The following is an 18,035-nucleotide window of genomic DNA, read 5'->3' on the forward strand; positions in this document are numbered from 1 at the left end:
TCAGTCTAGAACAGAGATTTTTTGCTGAGCTAGACATCTTTCTAAAAAATGTTTTATAGAGGAAATGCTGACTGCTCTGTAACTGTAGCATCATGAGTGTGAGCCTTGAAACACAGGAGTGAGAAATCCCCCCACTCAGAGATATCTCTGCAAACGGAGTTTTCTCAGTTTAAAAGGACAACACTCTGGGGTGTGATGCTTCGGGTGTGAAGCCCTCAGAGGGTGAAATGTTGCTCTGTAGAAACAACAGAACACTCCTTTGAGGGGAAAAGAAGTCTTTCCACATTTGAGGAGGAAAGCAAACAGATTCAAAGGCAACCTTCTTACAGAATACACTCATTTACCTCATAGAGGGAGATATGACATAGCAGTTAAAATAATAAACTTTAGGTCACTGAGCTCAAAGGATTTACCTTCAGAAAAAGACAAACTGGAGCTGTTTTCCCACCATGAAAACATTCATATAATGGCAAGAAACCACTTTCAGCAAACCATAGTTTGAGCTTGAAAACAGGGCAATATTTCATTGTACATATTTTCTTCAGACAAAAAGCTCACAGGTATGCTAGAGTCTTAATGTTCAGATGTACAATACTGAGAAGTCACTAATGATTCCAGCAATGACACAAAATGCCTTTGATCAGCCTCACTGCTGTGTAAAACACCATAGCATGCCACTGAATGGAAATCAGGCACAACAGAGGAGCTATTATATGGGATACAGTACTCCAGCATTCATCTCTTCAAACAGAAAAACTTCAAAGAAAATCAAAATCAGAAAATGAAGAACAGAGTGAATTCCACCACTGGAGAGAAGGAAAAAAAAAAAAAAAAAAAAAGGAAGATAGAAATTGCCAGAGGCTACATGATATCGTATCAATACCCTTCAAAACAGCATTCCTTTGCTTGGAATTATAACACATTCTCCTTCCACCCAGAGCACACTGCATCAGGAGTGTGTCACAGTAAAAACCATAAACCAAAGCCCTGAAAATCCCAGGGCTTTGGGAAGCTAATGCCACTGCTGGCTGCTGGAATGGCATGACTAAACTCCTCCAGCTTGTTTTCCAAGGTGGCGTGGCTGCTGAAGCCTGATGCATGTGAGAGGGCCTTGTGGGATGGCTGTGGCTCTGGAGGATGAACCTCCAGAGATAAAAGCACAAGTTCCAGCAGCCTGAGCTGAGGATTTTCAGATCAGACTGGAAGAGACTCAGATCCACTGGGAAGACAGACACTGATGGGAATTGTAGCAACACACCAACACTAAAAGTCACTTTTACATGAGGCACCCACCTTTGTTGCAAGTGAAAGTCATCCTTGTACTAAGTCTGTGAAGTCAAATAGGGCAAAAAAAGAAAGAACTTAGTACACAACACCAATTTCCAAGCTTGCCAAATCTCTGGATGTCAAGCAGACACCAAACATGAACACAAAAGCCTGGTATCTAATGTGTATATTTTGCTAATAGAGGCATTTTCTACCTTTTCAAACCTTACTGAGACCAGCCCATGAGGTAGCCCTAATGTTGTAATTCTGCTTATTTTGTTAAATAGGCAAATTGAAGCCTTCAATAGGTAAATTTAGGCAGTGCCCCTGTTCTCCAGTGAACTCTAGGAATCCACATTCAGTTAAAGATTTCAACAGTGTCAGACTAAAGTCTTTCCCTTTACTCCCTCACATTAGAAATGAGCACTAAGCATCTATGATTTGTTTTTATGACTCTAAAACTGTCTTTGGGGGCTGAAAGGACTAAGCCAGTGATGCACAGCATACCAGAAGCAAGCTCATGTCTTGGCTTTCAACCAAGAAAATCATTGTAGATGGCTCCCAGAAGAGAATTTTAAGTAACCAGAAGACAGTAAAAAGTAAGATACAGCCGCGTCTTGGCAGGAGTGAATCACAAAAACCTTATTTTTGTGTGCATAGCAGCAAAAAGTTTGGGTGGTTTGTAGAATATTTGTTCTCTTGAGAACAAACTCTCACTTTTTTGAAGCGATCTGGAGTCATTCTGAGTTTAGCAGGGTCTGCACAAGCCAGAGGAAATGGGAACAGAAACATCCATAAAATGCTACAATTAAAGATACATTTTAAAATTGTTGATTTCATTTTAGATTTTGGATTTTCCTCAAGCAAGGGACTGATTTCCTTTAAAGAGGAAACTCAAACACTTGTGGCAGCAAAGCAAAGCATGAGAAATGGACAGAAAATTCCTCTTGCCTAATTTAAGCAACAAATCCAGTTCCCTTATCACCCTGGTGATGACCATGACTTCAATTTCAGACCCTGTACTCTGTTGATTCCAATACCAGTGAGTGCCTCAACACCTCCAAACCAGAAGGAATAAAGAGGGAAAGCAGAAATAATATATAGAGAGGAAAAGGCAAACATGCAACAAAATAGATGGTGTGGTAGACAGCCTTTGTTTGTGTTTGTCTTCTCAGGAAGAAAATCAAAGGAAGATTCCAGAATGGCACTGGAGAGAACAGTTTCTGCACATAAACCAACACACACATTTACTCTGGCAATGGGAGTGAAGAGATTTTTATAGAACCACAGAATCATGGAATAACCTGGGTTGGAAGGGAGTCACAAGGATCACTGAGTTCAGCTCCTGGCCCTGCAGAGAACAGCCCCAAGAATCCCACCCTGTGTCTCAGAGTGTGATATAGACCCTTCCCCAGCACAATTCCCTTTCTCTGGATGTGCTCCAGCCCCTCACCTTTGCAGGAAACACAGAGGAATTTTATTCATCATGCATCACAAACTCATCCTTCATCTTCTACTCTGACCTAAAAGACAGAACTCCAAGACCTCAGCCAGACTTATTTATTTATTTATTTATTTGTTATCTTCTGTTTCTGTGTAAGTTGTGATTTACCTCTGTGCCTCCTCATATCTGCATCTGACACATGATGGTGAAGACTGGAATGTTCTGGTCTTTTTACAGTGTCTTAGGTTGCAATGCAAGATGTCATCAAATGTATTCTACTACCATCTGTTAAAACCAGGTGGGGCAGTGTCCTTTATCTCTACCAAGACCCATCCTCCCTCCAGGGGAATATCTGCTGTTAATGGGCCATCGAGGCTCACTGCATGGCTGATACAACTACATCATCCCATTGGGAGATGCTCAACACAGAGGGAGGAGCCCAGCATTCCTACCTGGATAAAACCTAAGATTCAGAACACCAGGACAGCCTGTTTGCACTGCATTCCCAGAGGGAGACCGGACCCATCTCACCACCACTGGACCTTCAGAGGAAAACTACACCCTTCTACAGGAACATCTCTGCTGCAACAGAAACATATCTCTCACTCCAGGAGGACTTAATTGGACTGCTACCAACACCCTGACCAAGGTGTCGGGCCATATTCTGACTGTGTCAGTGTTTTCTTTATTGTTTTGGTTTTTTGGGTTTTGTGGGTTTTGTGGGGGGGTTTTTGGTTTTTGTTTTTTGGGGGTTTTTTGGGGTTTTTTTTTTGTTGTTGTTGTTTGTTTTTTGGGGGGGGTTTTGGTTTTTTTTTTTACTACTACATTTTTATTTTAATTTTCCTAGTAAAGAACTGTTATTCCTATTCCCTTCTCTTTGCCTGAGAGCCCCTTAATTTCAAAATAATAATAATTCAGGGAGAGGGGGGTTACATTCTCCATTCCAAGGGAGGCTCCTGCCCTCCTCAGCTGACACCTGTCTTTCCAAACCAGGACGTATAGTCATGAGCTGATACTGGTGGACTTGTTATCACAGAATCACAGGATCATTAGGGCTGGAAAAGACCTCCAAGACCACTGAGTCCAATCTCCTACTGATCCCCAATTTGTCACCCAGACCAGAGCACTGAGTGCCACGTCCTCACCTTTCTTGGACACCTCCAGGGGTGGGGACACCACCACCTCCCTAGGCAACACCTTCCAATGCCTGACCACCATTTCCATGAGCAAATTCCCCCTAAACTCCAACTTTATCTACTCTTCAGCTCAATGTAAGCTCCCCCCTAAACAGAAGAAAAGTAATATTTTTAAAAGTAAAGCATTTGGATTTTTTTTCATATTTATCAAAAAAATTGAAGATTAAACTCAATATATATCGAAAGTGGAACATAATTCTTAAAGTAACCTGTAATTATATATACATGTATTATCTTTAATGACACAGGCCAGAGAAGACCTAACCATGACTGACTCTCCATGCCCAAATACCAACACAAACATTTCCTTTCACAAAAGTTGTAAACCAAAACCATGTGGGAGAGGAATAGACATGAAGCAATGTTATCCGCATTTCCAGAATGTGGACCTGTGCTAGGCAGAGGGACTCAACTGGTTTCAAGCAAATGAGAAAGAGACAGTATAAAGTTCTAGAATATTTCAGGTACAAATCAAACAATATTGATTGGATCATTCAATAATTACATCTGGAAAGGACCTCAGGACCTCATGTCATCCAGCTTCCTTGTCAAAGCATGGTCAGCTCTTGTATAAAATGGTTATCACAAGTTTTTCTCCAGATTTTATTGCAAATTCCCTAATATATTTTCTAAAATCCAGTTGTCATGCAGTAATGTTGTAAGATGAGCAGGGGTTTAAATGTAACTAAAGTTGAAATACAAGTTGAAATACAGGCCCAAGCTAGAATGTCTAGGAGGCATCCACAGCAAATGGTTTGAGAAACTACCATTGATAGGTGGAAATTGCAACAGGAAAATAAAATGGAAGGTGATGCAATTGCAGAAATGTAAAATATGATTCTTGCTCAAAACACAGAGAGAAATGGGTCAAGAGATGATCTCTTTGTGAGCTGTGGTTCTGGGTCTTACAAATTTTCTCCTGAATTAAGGGCCCTGTACCTACTTCTACTTGAAAGTTAGTATAAGTAAGTGATTTTGTTCATGTGTATGTGAAAATAGAAAAGAATTATCATTCTCTTCCAAAAACTATATTTTTGCACTGTAGTCTGTGTGACAAGGAACAAATGTGGGGTTCTGCACACACTAGAACGGCCACCAGGGCCAAGGAGCCGATATTGGAACACTCATATAAATCCCAACGTAGGAAGAGTCCAGCACCTCCAAAGAAACTGAAAAACCTTTCCTTCCTCACATACTTGGCAAGATGATGACATCTTCACCAGGGCCCGGGATGCTGCCGTTGGATCCACCCCAGCCTTTTCCCACACCATTCCATGTCTCTGGGTGTGACCATTTCAAGACAGCACCAGAAGGAACTACAAAACAGGACATATAAAGACAGAATTATAATTTTCTGTAGCTGGAAGAATTACCATTTCTTTGATAGTCAAGAATCTGTGACGTTAACATCCTCCTTTTGTCACTGATGAAGCAATACTAACTGTTCTTCATTATTTTCCGTGCTTAAAGAAAACTGTTTGATTGAATTCCCAGGGCATGGGAATTTCCATGTTTTCCCAAAATATGAAAAGTTTTAAATAATTAGTGATCGACTCTTACAAGCTTGCTAACACCCAGAAAAGCAGTCTTCCTATTTCAAGGGATGACCAAGACCGGTTGTGGAAAAGCAGCATGACCAAGACACGTGGAAACTTTTGCCCCTTCCCTTTTTTTTTTTTTTTCCCCCAGCTCAACAACAACAGTAAGAACAAAAAAACAACCAACCCGCCCCCCCCCCAAAAAAAAACCAAAACCAAAACCAAACAAACAAACAAAAAACCTAACAAAAAAAAAAAAAAAAAAAAAAAAAAAAAAAAAAAAAAAAAAAAAAAACCTCCTGATCCTGAGGAATATATTGGAAGAAACTAAGTTGACAACAAAATGCAGGTGCTTGACTGCTTGAGTTGCACTTGTATTTTAGAGTGCTAATGAGCCAGGTTCCATGAATTAATTGTCTCTACGTTTGTTCTACCACGGGAGAAGAAGGGAAGCCTTCAAGAGAAAATCCTGCACACTAAGTTTAGTAAATCCTAGACTATTGCAGGCAGGGCCTCCCTCTGGAGGCCTCTGGAGGCACCTACTTCTGTCCTTTCACTGTAAAGGGAATTCTGGCATTTTTTTTCTTGAGGAAAGCTTCTTTGGGGGTTGAAAATATGGGAGCAAGCACATGCCTTAGTTCTGGGGGCTAGACCCAGCTCAGTAATGTTGTGGTGTACAAAACCCTCTGTTGTCAGCACAGGGAAACAGAGAAATTAAACGTGTCAAGTTCCTTAATTTTGGGTCTGCCTCTGTGATCACTTGTTTGTTCTGAGAGAAACACCCTGCCAAAATGTCCCTAAACCCTTTTCCCACACAAGTGATTATTGTTAATACGCAACATAGCAAGGCAGTTAATATCCAAAAATATCAAAATTTAGAGATCTTGCTTGTCTCTGGTATATTCTTCTGACAGATTCAACTTGAAACTGAGCAGTAATATCAGACTGTAGAGCATTAAAATACTCTGTAGTCTTACATTTCCATGAACTTTCTGATCTGCTGTGATATTTCCCAGCAAAAGTTTATAGTGTTTTATACTGTGGAATCACACATTTATCTTGAGCAATGGTAGACAGGCCTTAATGAAATGCCTAAATGAATACCAAGAGCCTCTGTTGGCTTGATAGATGGGCAAAATATTGAAGTGAAAAATAGCAATTTACTCCTGAAAAAGCCGTAAAAAAGAAATGGTGTGACTCCCAGACCAAGGTTTTCAGACACAGACTGTCACATACCTGGGGTAGGTAAAGCCACTCTTTCCTTCTCTTTCAGTGTGACCTGAATTAAGTCAGCTCCTGTGACTGAATACAGAATTTTAGGGAGTTACAGCAAGGCCGTTCAAATTAACAACATCAACAAAAAAAATCAGTAAATAAATTGCCACACATGAATTTCTGACATTATATGTTTCTTACAAAAACGCTTTCTTTAAGAGCAACTATACATGTTTTCTAAGTATATTTTTGTCCTTTTTTTTATGCTTTGAGAAAGGATTAAACAAACACGTTTTAATTTACAGATACAGAAGATCTCAAGACAACTCATTAGAAACAGCTGAAAAGAAAACATTCAACAATCAGAAATTCTAGGCTGGAACTCAAATCTCATTTATCCCACTATAAATCCACAGCAGTTCCACTCGCACAAGCGATATCACACCACTGAATGCATAATGTATTAACTGGCTCAAACAGCGAAACATAGCTTTTGTTTTGTAGTTCAGTTTTGATTTTTTTTTTTTTTCAAAATCTGGTATCTGAAAGAGTTGCTTTAATTGGTCAGACTTTATAGACTGGAGACAGGGACCCTGTGTTCTCTGCTGTGAAAAGGGGTCAGCAGCAATTATCACAGTGGTAACCTTTGTGCCCGTGTATTGTCAGCAGGAGAAGGGCCAGAATAATGCAAATCAAAGAGGAGCAGGAGAAAGCTGCTTCAGACCCAGCTAAAATCCCACCTCCTCTTAATCTCCAGTGGCATATGAAGGCACTTCCTTTCAGTCACCAGACTGGAACAACTGTGGGTTAAAATAGAAACACTCTGACAAACAAATAAATCTCCTGTCCTCTGCCCAGTCCGTTATGGTGTCCCTAAAGTGGTATTGGAAGAACTTTTTGGGGGTAGAAGAATTGTATCAATGAAGCCATTGTCAGAACTTTCCTCAGCTCCAGAAAATGCCTGGAACTTTCCCCTGCGTGCATCAACCCACCAATGGGAATTCATGCCATATTGTAATTTACTTATTTTATCTTTAAACAAGTCTCTGTACTTTTAAATTGTGAAACCCGTCCTTTCCTACCTCCCTCTTTTTCTCCCAGTGCAACTGAGCAAATTTAAAATAACTGAGGTTCATTAATTTTAAGTGTTCAATAAATTAGTATGAATAATCAAAAAACTTGATTCTTTCTGATAATTACTATTTGATGTCAGTTGAAAGCACTTGATTGAGTTAGCAGCATATGCTCCTATGCCAAATGAGGCTTCCATAATTAAATAGAAACCGATTCCATGAGGTTTTTCTCATGTCTGATTAATTAGTAATCAGGTGCCTCAGTCCTGTTCTTCAGTGACACCTTCTCTCCCAACGGTAGCTGGGATCTGATCCATGTATCAGTCAAGTCAATCTGCCCCAAACCATCACACAGAGCTCACACTGAACAGCAGCATGCCTTGAGTGGCCACAAGGTGAACATTTGAGGGGAAAAAATGACACGAAACTGCTAATTTAAAGCCTCTGATACAGCTCTTGTGGCTTTCAGACAATACATCTGTGTATATTTTTATGGTTATGGTGTTTTTCCTTCTCACACGGGGCAAAACAGTTGCCAAAGCTGATATGACAGGCTTAGGAAAAGCAAGACCAACAAGCCCTGGTGCTGTCCTTTTTCACCTAAATATATTTTGTGATGTTTGTCAGGGTTTTGGTGGGTTTTTTGCTTACTTTTGCAGGCACTAGAGTGAAATCATCTAATTAAGGATGCTTGTATTTTTTCGAGAAAAGCTGTTCTAATTAAATCCTGAGGGGACATAAAACTTGATCAATATGGTGCATAGACCTCATAATGGGGTTCAATCCCGTTACATGGTGAAAAAAGGAACCATTAAGACTTAATTCAGTACAGAGTTTTATCATTGCCCTGTCCAGAGTCAGGGCAATAATAAAAGTTTCTCGTATTTGAAGTGTCATGCCACCAGAGAGCATGACAATTCAATAAGTTATTTATACCCCTGACAAGAGGGACAGAATTCTCCCCAGAACTCTCCACATCCTTGTAACTTGTACAATTATTTATACCAATGGAGTGTAAAGTGCAACATTTGTGAATCAGCAGTGTTTTGCTGCCTTTTCCCACAAATACTCCTAAAAACTGACCAAGAAAGATAAAGGCCTTGGGATTAATCAAGGCCACAGTGACATAGTCCTTCTGGTGGTTTTGTTTTCCTGCTGAGTGCATTGTCACTGGGTTTTGCAGGACAGGAAGAGATACAGGCACTACAGATGAAGGACATCATTAGTAAACATTGAATTAAGGTGACTCTCGGCAAAATGTAGTTATAAGGCTCCAGGCTTCAGTTGTATAAAACCTTTATAAGCCTCATCAATTTTCTGCCTTATTACAGCTCCTCCTGGATGTTTGGGCTGTGAATCACAAATATAGGCCTTCTGGATGATACTGCTGGTAACTTTTCCTGGTTCAGGGCTCCTTGAGTGAACATGAAGGAGGAGCAACTCAGTCTTTTATCAGCTTTGCAGTGACTCGGAATTTTGCCTGTGGATATCAGGAAGGGCTGAAACTAGGATAAATGGCTCCAATAGCCTGACTTACAAATAACAAGCAGCTCCATGCTATTTAACATCAATTGGGCTAACATCCATCACCAGGAAATCAAAACTTTTTAGACAGCACAATCAACAACACAGTGAGACACACCTCTAGAAACTAGAGAATCTGAGAGAGGATATTTTGTCATCTCCTGTAAGGATCTTCTGCAGAAGTATGATATAATGAGGACAATGAAGTAGGGAGGAGAGATGCAAAAATCCATTTTATATACATATAAACAGATAGATACAATTTCATTTTTATTTTTATTTTTATATATACACACACACTTAAATATATATGTTTATATATGTCTTTGGCTTTATGGACACAGATTCTTGCTTACAGCAGATTGGCATTTGTGCAAAATTCCTCCTGCAGACATGGCATAATCAAAAAATCAACCCTGACAGGATTATGAGGGCATTTTGTCATCTTATTTCTGTAGGTGCTGCACTCTCTGGTTTCTCTGCTTCCATGCCAGAAGGGAGGGAGCTCACCCACCAGGAGAAGGCTGTTTTGTCTCTTTATGTCTGTTATAAAAATTGAGCAACTGAGGGAATGGGGTGGGGGGTGGGGGGGATCTCAGCCTGGAGAAAAGGAGTCTCAGGGAGGATTTTGTTGCTTTCTGCCAATCCCTGGAGTGAGGTCATAGCCAGGTGGGTGTTGGTGTCTTCTCCCAGGTAATTAGCAACAGGACAAGAGGAAACAGCCTCAAGCTGCACCAGGGGAGGTTCAGGTTGGACATCAGGAAGATTTTCTCTTTGGAAAGGGTGGTTAAGTGTTGCTGCAGACTGCCCAGGAAGTTGGACAGTCACCAGGCCTAGAGCTCTTAAAATCATTACTGGATGTGGCACTCAGTACTCTGGCCTGGGTGACAAGGTGGGGATGGATCACAGGTGTCCTTGAAGGTCTTTTTCAGCATAAACCATTTTATGAATCTATGATTACCAAGGGCACCTCTTTGCAAAGAACTGACTTTTCATTTCATGGAAGTCACTGAGCAGCCCACATTTGGTCATCTGGCCCTCTGAAACAACTGATAATGGGTGAGTTTTATCTGGCTAGAAGAAACGACTCATCCCTGTACAATCAGTCCTCTGCAAAGAATTAAATCCTTTCTTCATGTCTTTCACCTAGAATTCTCCTTTACCCCCAAGCAATAAGGCTGCAGAAAATATCTGTGTTTATTTATTTTTTTGTATTTTAATATTGGAAACAAACATTCTTAAGAGTGTTCTTCCTCCTATACAAAGCAATTACAGAAACCCACAGAACCTAATGGAAGTGAGATCATTCTTTAGGAATCTAGAAAAGACACTAAGTATAATCAAATTAATTTTTTAAGAACTATGGAAATTGTAAACCTGCTTCTGACACAGCAGTAATGTGAGGTTGAGCCTCAGGCCCTCTTAACAACTCACACATGAGCAGCCTGAGCAAAGTCAGCAGGATGACCCACCTCCATAAAAGTTGTGTCTACTGAAAAATGTATTTGGGATAAATAAAAAGTTTGATAATCCTTTCAGTGATGTTTTTGATAATGTTTCTGTCCAGCACTTCAATTTTAGGGGAAAAAAAAAAAAAAAAAAAAAAAAAAAAAAAAAAAAAAAAAAAAAGCCAAGAGAAATCTGGAGTTGAAGCAAGCCAGCACTTTGTTTCATTCCAAAATAAAACTGTTTAAACATTTCAAAAGTGAACTAAAAAGAAACAACATCTCTCTGGTTTTTAGCCAGTTCCAGTATTGCCCAGGGACCTTAACCAAGAAGCAGTACCACACTGTGGCACCATATGCTGAAATTTGTAACAGACTTAAAAAGCACATAATGTTATTATTGCAATTTACAAAGGGTATTTTTCCTAAAAAATATCCCAGATGTCTCAGTGGGATGTTTCTTTCCACCACTCTTGTTACAATAAGGGTTATTTTTTTTGTTGTTATTTTTGGGTTTTTTTTATTCAGCATGGTCATGTCATGTTTCCGTCCCCTGAAATGTGATTCAGCCACAGCCCATGAGTTTTTCAGAGTCACACCACAACTGTAGGCCCACAGTGACCTTTGAGGATCACTTCTCTTAACACATAGGGTGCCCCAGAGAAAAACAGGGTGATGCTATGAACCACATCAAAGCAAAGCTGGTGATCTAGAAATTACTGGCATAGGATGCTTCAAGCTCACTAAGCCTCCCCTTCACCCAGCATCCAGAAGGGACATGGAGTTACTTGTCCTTCAATGCAGATTCCTTTAAAGTGGTCTGAAAAGGTGATTCTCAAAATGGCTTAGAGGCTGGTTAAGAGAGTTTCATGTATGCAGGTAGTAGGGACAATCTTTGTTAATAGGATCATTGCCCCTGTAACAGAAAACATTCTCTATTACAAATATTTCTCCCCATTCAGCACCCCCTGCAATCTCCTGCTCCCAAGCCTAATTTACAAGACTCCAACCATCAGTGCAACTTAACTCCTTTAATCCCCTCCATACGGTTCATTTTCTTGCCTTTTGTGTTAGACATTTTTTTTTTTCTCCCTCAAAGATAAACAAACACTTGCATGACGCCAGGCAATTTCAGCTGGAAGAGGGCACAGAGAAAGCCTGAGCCCAGCGCAAACTTCTGGCCAAGCTTCATTCGGCTGCCTGCTTCATTTGAATAACAATATCTTCTCACTCACTGGGTTTTCCTTCCCCTTCTCCCCATTTTCTCCCCCATGCAGACCTGAGTAAAAGGCTGTGTGAATTCAGGAGTCTGCTCATTAATGAGCTGGCATCTGATCCGTATTTACCAACATTAATTTTGGAAGTAATGCACCCCTGCCACTTCCCCACAGTTTGCCCTAAAAGGCTTTCTGAGGGGCACAAAAGCAGGGGGTCAAAAGTGACTTGACCCCTGCCAGAACGTACAATTATTGCAAAGAGGTGGTACACCAGCAGCTGTCGAAACCCCACTGAAGCGCTTCCAAAAGTTGGAGGATGACTAATACGCCGGAGCTCTCCCCTCCGCCCCGCGAGAGCCACCGACTTTGGGCAGGAAGAATTATGGGCCTCCCGAGCAGCTGCAATAATTGTCTTGCCATTGTCCCCCGGCCCTCCCTCTGCCACCCCCTACAAGTGCCCATTGTCTCCATGGAGTCAAGTGATTTTATGCTCGGGCTGATGCTGTTTGCGCCCAGCTGCCCGAGCGCTGACACACGAGCCTGGAGAAGGGGGGACCCGCGTCTGCTAGACGGGGCTGCGACATACCAGACCTTTTACATAAGTCAAACAGGAACAAATGACTCTTTATCAGCCCCCTCTCCCTTTGAAGTGGCGGCTGCTCATAGGCCCTCACAGCTTTTCCTCCTTAGCCCGAGCAAACATCCTCCTTTTGATATGCTACATGCTCATTATCTCTGCCCCATTTAATGATTTTTGATTGAAGGGTGGCAGCGCAGTTGCCGAGAGGGTAGTTAAAGAGGCTCCACGCAGTCAGGACAACAAGAAAGGCTTTCCTTGTGCAGCAGCCTAAATTTGGAGTTTCTTAACAGTGTGTTCTTGTTCTTAGCAGCAGATAAGAGCTGAGCGTGAAATTCTTAATTAAGCAGTAAATAGAGAGTGGGGTGTCAGCAGATGCAGCCTGTAGCCATGGAGACCAAGTCTGATGAAGGAGGGAGCTAAGACTCAACGCCGGCCCCGGGCTCGGGCATGACTGGCAGCTGAAGAATCCGACAAAGCTTGTAAACGGGATTAATTAGTTGGCTAATTATTTCATAGAGTTAAATGTAAATAAAATATTAAAAAAAAAATCTAAAAGAGACAACTTGCAGAGTTAGGTGGGAAGATGCTCTGAAGGCCAGATCTTCTAGCCTTGTCCTCTCTGGGTGGGTGGATGGACTGCTGAGGTTTTAAGGCCAGAAGGGGCTATTGTGGCAGCTTTCTCTGACCTCCTCCGGAGCATGAGTCTCACCTCATGAGGTTTCTAAAAGCTTCTCACAGAGATGGAGCATATTTCCCTGAAAAGCATCTTCTAAGGACCCTGAGTGATGGAAAGTCCACCACATGCCATGAATCTGCTCTGCTGGCTAATTATCCTCACCCTCTCAGCCTGCACAGTGGAGAGAAGGAGAGAAATTAAATCCCACACCAGGGCCAGGAATCTGTTCACTTTGTTTCAAAATTTACCCTACACCGACAGCATAGATATCAAGTACCCGACACTGAATTATTGATCTCGCTCCTAAAAAAGTCCTCGCAGAAAATGTTCACACCATGAATTATACATGTTAGGTGTTTTCATAAATTTCCCCTCCTGTACTTTGGATTATTGTTTCTCTGTCTGTTATAAGGAGGAATCACAATGAGCTCTTCATGTAATAAAAATGAAGAAGAAAGTAAGGCTAGAGAAGAAGAAGAAAGTATCTGTGATGCAAGAGTGACATATGCCGGCCAGACCACTTTTATCCCAGTCTTCCCAAGACTGTCATCTCCTCTGTTTTCAACAGCAGAGGCCAAGAAACAGATGCCATCCTCTGAGCTTTCCCATGCCACTCTGACAGTGCAATTCAGGATATGCAAACTGAAATGCACTCATCTTTTTTATTTGAAGGAACAAATTTACGCTGTCAGTAAACAGAAATAATAAAACATTTTTCCTCTTTCAGTAAATACTTGACTTGATCTCTGGCAAGGCTTAGGCACAACAGCTAAATTTATAGTAGCCAGTTTATACCTGAACTGTCTCTAAGAAGGGCCAGGAAACAGAACTAAGACCAGGACCCCAGTAATCTACATGGTTAAAATTCTGGCCAAATTCCTGGCACAAATTTGGCCTAGACCAGGCAGACTTCCACATGGTGACCAGTACAGTTTTGGATTTAGCAAGTACAGGGATCTTTTATAATTTGAAGTCTTTGTACATCCAGCCCATTTTTAGAGCTAAAATGTTAAACACAAGCTATGCTGTGGCAGTTGCTGCAGGACCAGAGGTGGACACAGCAAGTGTGATCTTCACACTGAGGAGAAGGTTTGGGCTTCCCCACTTCTTCACAAATGTGATTTTCCACACTGGTTGATTTTCACTGTTACCAGACCAAGCTCAGTGGATTGTCTGCCCATTCCAGGTGTGTTTTCCCCTCCACTGTCACAATGATTGTTCTAAAGGTATCCTACATGAGAAAGCCATTTGCATGCCATCTCAGTAGTGCAAAATCAAGGGAAATTCATTAACTTTAATGGAACAGAAGAGTGAAAAATAAACTGTTATGATGAAAATCATAATCTTTACTTTCCTGGTATGAGTCTTGAAGGAAAAGCTAATCTTCTCAAAGACCCCAAAATATACTTGTGATTCCTAGTTCTGCTGCTATGAATAAAGGCAACAATCATTGCCTTGTTTTTGACATATAGAGTGTAGACATTTATAAAATTATTTGCTTGAGAATGAGAATTATGGAAAATGTCCATTTCTTAAAAAAAAAAAAAATAATAAAAGACCAGCAGACTTCATGATCTCATGTACAAAGTCTCCTAGGCAAAGGTCTAAGATGTCTTTGGAAGTTTCCAGGTCTAGGAAAATTCTCTCCCAGTAATCTTACTGCCTTCAGTGGGCTCAGCCTAGCAAGATGACCATGATTTATTAATGATACCTGTGATAAAGGACCAGATGACAACAGAATTCATTAGTGGAATTTAATGCCTTTACCACTCAAAAAAACCCATTCAAATACAGCTGATGTCACATCGCCCACTATTCATGGCACATTCCTTCCGTTGCTAGGTCAGGCATGAGATAGACCAGTTAGGGATGGACCTAATGTGCACTTACCTATTTGACCAACATTTTGAAGAACCTTCCACTTATTAAAAGAACGTTGAAAGCTGGCCTTGAGTAGATTTGGGGTTTAAATTAGAGAGACATCAGCTCTGTCACCGTAGACTGCAACCCCTACGCTGCACTTACCCAAATAGGTGAACTTCCCCAGTTTGCTGTCAAGATGCCAATCACAGCTCCTGTGGTGTCCATATGAAGGTAGCAGCAGGAGTGGCTGTCCCCTCCTTGTCCCACAGGACACTACAACCTCAAGATGGGCAGGAAGATCCTTGTGTTCTATCAGCAGGTAATTCCCATCCTTGAAGTTGCTAAATGTCACTGAATACTGGAGAAGAGGGAACCAAAAGAGACATGTCTGAGTCTGTGATTGGAGCTCCATAAAGTGCAACATTAAGAGGTGAAGAGGAAGATGCTCCTAAAGGCAATATGCGCTGAAAACATGAAAAGAGATGTAAAACTAAGCAGGAGGTGATGGTAAATGCAGGAAAAATCCAACTCGCCTCATTGCCTTCAAAATGTGAGGACAAACAATGTCTTTCTGAAAGACAATGACTTAAGGCAGTAAAAATCCTGTTGGCTCCTAAGCACCACACTGAATTTTCACCTAAGATATCCAAAATCAGCAAGTATCCAAGGCCAAGTGGGATGGGACCAACCTGGTCTAGTGGAAAGTGCCCCTGCCTATGGCAGGGGTTGGAATTGGATGAATTTTAAGGTCCTTTCCAACCCAAGACACTCCATGATTCCATGACCTGCCTGCTCAGTAGGTGACTACTGAGAGCTAATCTAAGTGATGAGAGGTCTTATCAGTCATCTTATCTAAGCCTATAAATACAGAGAGACTTTCTCAGTGCACTTAACTCTATTTTTCATTCTCACTGTTCATCCAAAGAGATGAAAGAGTGATTATCTCTTTCAGATAATATTTTTGAAATCAAAACCTTCCCATGTTACCTGGAGCTGTGTGCTGACCAAAGGGTTGTCAAATTTCAACGTGTAAGTCTCTTTATCCAAGAGAAGAGCCATCCAGCCATACAGGTTTGATAAAGTATCAGGGACATAATTGACTGTGTTTGTCTTATTCCTACTGTCAGTCACATTTAAATTATAGGGAATGTCTGGAGCCTCTTTTCTGCAGGGGAAAAAAAAAAAAAAAAAAAGCAATTACATTTTTGCACTGAACTCTGTCATTTTGTAACATTTACATTTCTATTTTTATTTTAATTACAGTAGCTGTGCTGCGTCTCCCTTAGAATATGTCTACATTTTTGTAATTCCTTACAAATGCCATAAGAAACAATATTTTGCCTTAAGTGCTGCGAAAAGAGAAAGAGGAAAAGAGAGACACAGCACATAGGAATAAAGGAAGAGGAAGAAGACACAGAACTGCTAACACCCAGGGTGCCAACTTATACATTGACATTGCATTTTCCCTCCACCAGACTCACAGGCCTCAGGTTCAACTTTTAGGATCTTTGATGAATTTTACAGAGTTTTTTATTAGCCTCATCCCAGGCTGGGTAGGATTTGGAGCAACCTGGTCTAGTGGAAGGTGTCCCTTCTCATGACAGGAGGTGGAATGAGGTGATCTTTAGGGTCCCTTCCAACCCAAACCATTTTGTGGTTCTGTGATTACTCACTCCCATTTGAGTGGCCAAAAAGTTTCCCTGAGTCTGAAAACACAAAAATCCTGTGTAATTTGAAGGGTTGATCTTTGCCTGCAGTCAAAGCTGGGGCTGCTGCAGACTGATTAAATCCTACACAAAATGGGTAAACTTTTAGTACAGCAGTTTTTCTGAGCATCCAAATGAGAATTCAACCCCCCTTTTCACTAGAACTTTGCATTCCTAATTTATGACCAGTCTAGTCACAAGAAAAACCCTTACTGAACAGATCAATATTAGCACTGATATCTTCAGGGGTCATATACCTTTTAGATTTAAGGCTGCAGTAGACTACTCTCAGTTTTGACATTTGAGCTGACACTAAGCTTAAAAAATCATCTCTTTTAAGCATCCCTTGAATAATTTTTTGCAATATTTGAAGCATTACCTTACAACTACACATCTCAGCATATTATCTAACCTCTCAGACTGGTTATGGCTTACTAACCCAAGACAGTGTTAAAACTCATCCTGCAATTTGCCTGTATTTTCAATTTTTGTTGGTTTGTTGCTTTTCTTTCTCCCTAGTGATTTGGAGATGATGCAAAATCACCAAAGCAGTCATCCCAGATATATTTTTCCTTTCTCTTTTAAAATCAGTTTAGGGATTTTTAATTTTTTTGTTATTTTAGAGTCTGTCACTTTGTCAAAGTGCTTTCTGGTTACCCAGAAACATTCAGCTGAGAAACAGCAGCGGCAAAGCTAAGTGTGAATCAGCAAAGAATCACTCAACCAGAAGATATTGGCAGACCAATGAAACTGGAAGGAGTTTATAAGGCTTAAACAGCTTTTGTACCACTAATAAACCTCCTCTTATGGGCATTAACTGGACCAGGATATTAGGCTGCTAATTAAGCAAGTAAATGACAACAAGCACATTATTGCCACAGTTATCAGCACCTGCACAGGTATTCAGGAGAATTCTTCTAGCAGCAGAACACTACCACATAATGCAAAAATCTCTTGCACATCAGAAGGCACCTTATTGGGTTGTAAAGATGCCCAATGTCACAGCAAGTGACAGAGACTCAGACCCATCCTCTCTGCAGCCCAAATTCATATGGTTTTAATCTTTATTTATTTTAATTTTCATTGCTCGAGGATTCTGGAAAGAACAGTTTGAATCACTTTTACTGGGGGACTCTCCCTAGTACTTCCAGGAGAAGCAAAGATGGAGAAGAAAGCCTGGAAGGGACAATCCCACAAGTCTTACCAGTCAGAAAGTTAGGTGGAAATTCCACACCAGCCAGGTAGACCCAATAGCCAGTGAATGGGAATGTGAATTCACTAACTAGTGATTT

General features: G+C 40.9%; 1 protein-coding gene across 1 annotated transcript in view; it reads right to left on the reverse strand.

Annotated features, from left to right (window-relative positions):
* PKHD1 (PKHD1 ciliary IPT domain containing fibrocystin/polyductin) overlaps positions 1-18,035 on the reverse strand; it is a 245,592-nt gene that overhangs the window by 97,839 nt on the left and 129,718 nt on the right. The window contains exons 48-51 of the mRNA XM_058419697.1: positions 16,025-16,202; positions 15,200-15,395; positions 6,681-6,746; positions 5,103-5,222 (exon numbers count right to left, since the gene is read on the reverse strand). Of these exons, the coding sequence (XP_058275680.1) occupies positions 5,103-5,222; positions 6,681-6,746; positions 15,200-15,395; positions 16,025-16,202 (560 nt within the window). The remainder of the gene's footprint in view (positions 1-5,102; positions 5,223-6,680; positions 6,747-15,199; positions 15,396-16,024; positions 16,203-18,035) is intronic.

This window comes from Hirundo rustica, chromosome 3 (assembly GCF_015227805.2).
Source record: "Hirundo rustica isolate bHirRus1 chromosome 3, bHirRus1.pri.v3, whole genome shotgun sequence".
NCBI lineage: Eukaryota > Metazoa > Chordata > Aves > Passeriformes > Hirundinidae > Hirundo > Hirundo rustica.